General features: G+C 36.1%; 1 protein-coding gene across 3 annotated transcripts in view; it reads left to right on the forward strand.

Annotated features, from left to right (window-relative positions):
• CNTLN (centlein) overlaps positions 1–3,563 on the forward strand; it is a 277,449-nt gene extending 273,886 nt beyond the window's left edge. For all 3 annotated transcript variants that reach the window (XM_056117337.1, XM_056117338.1, XM_056117339.1), the window contains exon 26: positions 2,467–3,563. In XM_056117337.1, the coding sequence (XP_055973312.1) occupies positions 2,467–2,568 (102 nt within the window). In that variant the 3' untranslated portion in view covers positions 2,569–3,563. The remainder of the gene's footprint in view (positions 1–2,466) is intronic.
• Positions 3,564–6,000: the final 2,437 nt, after the last annotated feature.

A 6,000-nucleotide genomic window follows, 5' to 3' on the forward strand; every position in this document is an offset into this window, starting at 1 on the left:
TGTGACCCCAAAAATAAGAAAATTAATTATTTAATAGACTTTGTGTTCTACCGAGGAGGTTTTCTAGAAGAGAAGATCTTTGAGATCTTTAAGAAAGCATGTTGAAAATTATTCTAATTAAAAATGCATATAAAGTAATGGCAATACTTAGTGTCTGTGAAAGTGCTGTGTGACATTGTGTCACAGGAAATTATAGGACAAGCCTATTACTTGGGCTGTGCACTCCCTGTTCTACAACTGCCACATGGTATGTGGACCTTGAGGGATGCTTGACAGATGCATTTGCAGATACTGCATTGCTCTTTGGAAGAAACACAGTAGTTGTTAGTACATTAGAGTTACTAATATATCCTGGGGAAAAAAACAAAAACCAGCTTTTCAGATTGGACAGGTTTTCCAAATTTATTTTATTAGAGACCCTTTTTTTTTAACAACAACCTCAGTAAATCATCTTTTAAACACTCATTTCTGCTTTTATTTCTACCAAGAAGAGATGAGAAGTTACTCTCATCTTGTTTGCAGGCTTTTTAAAAAACAAATATGAATTCACATGGTACTGAGTTCTATATTCAAAATCAAAGCAAGTTGCCTGGTCATTTCATCATTTTTGCGTGTGCATTTCTTTAACAACATCTAATATAAATGTCCTTAGAATTTAAATCAGACTATTTGTAAAACTGACAGTTAACATGAAATATAACTCTTTGTCCCATCCCAGAAGGGCAATTTGTCAAAGTAAGGATTTGCTGTTAGTATCATTATCTTCTAGAATGGAATCTAACATATTATTTTTCCTTGATTCTAAATACATTCTTCTCACAATTTCCCATTTCTTAAATTGGAATATATATATATACATATATATAATCTGCATTTATATATAGGGTAGGCTTTTCATCCAGAAAAAAATCTATTTTTAAGCCAATGCATGTATTTTATATTCAACTGTGTCTTAGAAATGACTAGCTGTGAATTTTGGGGGGATCTCAGAATTTCTTTAGTGAAAAGTTTCAAGTAAGAAAAATATGTAAAGCTCCTGACATACCTTAGAGATATCTGCCTGCTTTGAAAAGGCAGTTTATTTGTTGTTGTTTTTGTGTTTTATTTTTTTACAATAATTTTAAAAGGCACTAAGCTAGCAATCTATTTAATATCTGAGGCAATTCAATGGGGCAGCTTTGTTCTCTGTTTCTCCTCCACTGAATAATAAACAGTTTGTGCTTCTCTTGATTGTTGCTTCATTTCTACTGAACAATCTTCTTTTATTTTTTTTTTACTGTTTTTTCCCCCCTTCTTTGAGGGGATGGAGGCCTTTCCATTGGTGCTCAGGTGTGGGGATTCTCTCATGCTAACCAACTCCAGTCTTAGCTTTTTCGCAGTTCAAATTCAGAAAAGAACCATTTAGGAGATTTGACTAGGTTATTACTACCTTAACAGGATTTAGCAGAAACAGTGAGCACTCCGTACAGAGTGCATCTGGCTGTCTTCTCTCTTTTCTCATCAGCGCCACAGTCAACACAATAGTCATGCAGGCATAGAGGGGCTACTGCCACATGGAAGGGCAACAGGGTATAACAGGTGGAGTGTTCTCCAGATGACATACAAGGCAGCCAAAGAGATGTTTTTCCTGCTTATCAAAAGGACACATCCAAGGGATAACAATAAACTTCTTGACTATTCTAACATTGTGTGAGATTAGATAGCTAGAAAGGAAGATGAAAGGAAGTTGGTAAGGTATGGGAGGTAACTGGGCAATATTAAAGTTTTTTTTTCGCTTCCAGAAAAACTCTATTATGTAACTTCTGCAGACAACTCAGCAAAGGGGAAGGAACAATCAAACTTTACCAGAAAAGTTGTGCATCTTATGAAATTTTTAAATGTGCCCGACGTTTTATGAACTCAGCATTTTGCAACATGTGTATTGCACTTTAATATTGCCAAACAAACTTTGTCATAACAACTTAATCAATGGGTATACTTTTGTCATTTTTTTCTTCTAAATTTTTACTTTGCAACTCTTGAGATGTTTGGCTCTAACATAGACAAGTGTATTGATAGTCCTCTCTCATTCTTTTATGAGTAATGAACATACAGTACTACTTCAGTAGGCCTGTGGGCCCTAGAGATGACTGTAACCTACTATTGATCAGCTGATTGAAGATAAATGGCTTAGCTGCTTGTATTGCAGATTACATCATTAACATGGTCAGTAAACCATGAATAGTTCAATAAGGCGTTTATCTTTTTTCATTTTACTTCTGCTCTTTTATCATTTTTATTATAAAAGACAAAATTACCCACACTAACCAGCAGGATAAGTTGAAAAGAGACCCAGTAGGGTTCCTTTATGGGTGCAAAGTTATATTTACCTGAGTTCTAATGGTTTAATGATATTTAGAAGATTATTTTGAACTAAAGAAAATACAGTGTTTTGATTGTCCTTTTTTTCCTATGTTTCTCTTACAGCTTCCTTTTGCCTCCTATTTACTAGAAGCAGTACTGGAGAAAATAAATGAAAAAAAGATTCTAGTTGAAAGATACTACACAATTATTAGAGATAATAGATGACATTACAATGGGAAAGTTTTTTTCAAATGTGAAAACTTATTATGTGGTGAGTTTGGAATACATTTGTTGCTATCTTTGTACAGTATCTGCTTCAGCTATCAATAGTCAGGTTCAATACCAAAATAAAAAGTCTCTGAAACTAATTAATTGCTGAACAAGTGAAACAAATTAAGTGCATTGCCAGTTAAAAGGAAATAGTGTAGCATTTGATTGTTGAATACAAATATTGCCACAAATCAATGCAAACATAAATTTCCTTCCACTGGATTAGAAGAAATTAGAAAAGCGTGGACACACAATTTCATCTGAATATTAAAAAATTAAAATAGAAACAAAGGGTTTATTCTTTTAAGTTTTATAAAGAAGCAAGTCTTTTCACATAGAGCTACTATAAATAGCCTTAAATTATACAGTGAACAGCACATGTATATGGTAAACAAATTTATGAAATGAGTCATCGAAACTTAAGGATGAGAATTTTAAGTGTGTGGTCGAATTGTCTCTTTTTTAAAAAAAATATATCTACCTAGTAGGTTACATAGGAGATAGTGTTTTTCTCTATAACGACTTGACAAAAATAAGAACATCTTCTTCTACCTGGCAAAAATAAAAACATCTTCTCCTTCTCTATTGCTGTTTTTTTCTAGGTTTCGATTACTCACAAAGGGGGTCATATAAATGAGCAAGGGATCACAAATACAGTGCATAAAATTAGGCTAGATTGAGCATTCCATCTGTGGACAGCAAATTAAAGTTAAATATTTAATAGTGATGGCATCCTTAGATCTCTAAACCTTTCCAGTTCATTGCTGTCTTTCAGCTCATACATGATTTTTGGGGTTGTTTAAAGTCAAATTTATGTCTGCTTCCAATCTTTTTTTACCCTTGCTGTTTTCTCTTCCTAAAATATTTCGTACTGGGACTGGAGTGATAGTATTGCAGGTAGGGAGCTTGCCTTGTATGCTGCAATGCAGATTCAATTCCTAGCATTCCATATGGTCCCTAAAGCATCAACAGAACTGATCCTTGAGTGCAGAGCCAGGAGCAATCTCTGCTCTCCACCACCATGTATGGCAAAAAAAATACTAAGTTAATAAAATAAAGTACTTTGTGTAAACTTTTCTTATAACTGGATTCTTGCTATTCAGGTTCATCTTACATATTTCTTTAGAGGCACATTCCTAGTCATCTTACTGTTTTATTTTCCTTAAAACACAAAGTTATCGGGACTGGAGCGATAACACAGCGGGTAGGGCGTTTGCCTCGCACACAGCCAACATGGCCGACACGGGTTCGATTCCCAGCATCCCGTATGGTCCCCCAAGCACCGCCAGGAGTAATTCCTGAGTACATGAGCCAGGAGTAACCCCTGAGCATCGCCGGGTGTGACCCAAAAAGCAAAAAAAAAACCCACAAAGTTATCTTGCTATCCAGTTTGCTTATTATTTTGATACTTTCTCCTCTCACTCCTTAGAATCCAGGTTTTCTGAGGGTGAGGCAGGAGGTCACAAATCATGAACTGTAGACCATAACTGTTCTCCCCCTCTTTTTTTGTGACTCACAAGCTTAGAGTAATTTTTGCATTATTAAATGACTTAAGAATTAAAATAATATCTTGTAGCATGTGAGAGTTATATGGAAGTCCAATTTTAGTATCCATCAATAAGGTGTTGTAGGAACACAGTGATAATGATTGATTTTCCATATTGTTTATGGCTGCCCTCCCCCTGCAGTACAGAGGTATGTAATTGAGAAAGAGTATATGGTGCTTTCATGACTGTGCACTGCTGCTGGGCACATGAGAAATCACAGCAACACCATCACAACCTGACAGCATTTCTGTTGCTATATTGTGATCTTTACCTGTGCATACACATTATGTCAAAATAACAAAAAAGTAGCTAAAAATAGCTGTTAAGATCAATTTGAAAGGATGTATGCATACTTACATTCATCTGCACTTAGCACAATATTCAAGATATGGAAACAATTCAAATATACAACATAGAAGAATGAATTAAGAAGTTGTGTTGTTTTACACACACACAAACCACATGAAATGGAATACTGTGCATCTCTAAGAAAGAACAAAATCATGCAGTTTGTAGAAACAAGGATGGAGTGGGAGATGTGTGATGCTGAGTGAAGTAAGACAAAAGGAAAGAGACAGATATGGAATGATTTCACTCATATGCTTAAGATACTCAGGGGGGTAACAACAAATATCAAAAGTCAACATAATGGGGGATTGATCCACACACTTGGTGGGGGGGGAAGAGTAGAAAGGGGATTGGGTCCATCAGAGAGGGAGATGGGTGCACTGGATGATGGGTGTGGAGTTGGAATTATGTCAAGGAGAAACCACTATTAATAGTCTTGTAAACCTCCAAAAATAAATTTAAAAATGTAAATAACTATAAAGGATGATAATTCTAAGACCACATCATCATACAGTGTGGTTATTTAACTATAGACTGAAACACTAAAGCATTGTTCATAGTATTCGAAATATTCTCTTCAAAGTATTCCCAACTAATGAGAAAATAACAGTATGTAACAATTACTAATTTGAACATGTAATGTTTAATCACAAGATAATTTTGATACAAACAAAAATAGAAACATGAAGATGTGGCATATATATATAAACAATGGAATAGTACAAAGCTGTAAGGAATGATGAAATCATGTTATTTGATGCAATATGGATGGAACTGGAAAATACCATGTTACATGATGTAATGGGCTGGAGCGATAGCACAGCGGGTAGGGCATTTGCCTTGCACGCAGCCAACATGGCTGACCCGAGTTCGATTCCTCTGCCCCTCTCGGAGAGCCCGGCAAGCTACCCAGAGTATTCTTCCTGCATGGCAAAGCCTGGCAAGCTACTGTGGCATATTCGATATGCCAAACACAGTAACAAGTCTCACAATGTTACTGGGTCCACTCAAGCAAATCAGTGAACAACGGGAGGGGACAGTGACAGTGACAGTGACATGATGTAAACAAGAAGAAGAAGTTAAAAAACAGTATGATATCATTTATATGTGATATTTATAAATGATTCTTCATCAAGATCATGAACGGTTTGAGGCTCTTCATGTTCCTAAAGTGAACAGACGCCATTGGGCTACACTAGCACGCGACAGGGACAAATGGAGACGTTACTGGTGCCCGCTCGAGCAAATCGACAATTAATGGGTAGTCAAGTGATCAAGTGATGTGATATTTAGAGTGTTTGTATTAGGAAATGCAATCCAGTTTAAAGGGGCTATGCCTAGATCACCCTTGGCTCCAGAGTATAAAGAGAAGGAAAGAAATAGAGTGAGCGGGAGGGGTGAAGAGATAGATGAAAAGCAGTGGGGGGCAGGGTTCAAGGAGATTCAGGTACATCAGTGATGGTAAGGAATGATAGAGCTAATTATCCAACCC

Source organism: Sorex fumeus, unplaced genomic scaffold (assembly GCF_029834395.1).
Source record: "Sorex fumeus unplaced genomic scaffold, SorFum_2.1 ptg000034l, whole genome shotgun sequence".
Taxonomy (NCBI): domain Eukaryota; kingdom Metazoa; phylum Chordata; class Mammalia; order Eulipotyphla; family Soricidae; genus Sorex; species Sorex fumeus.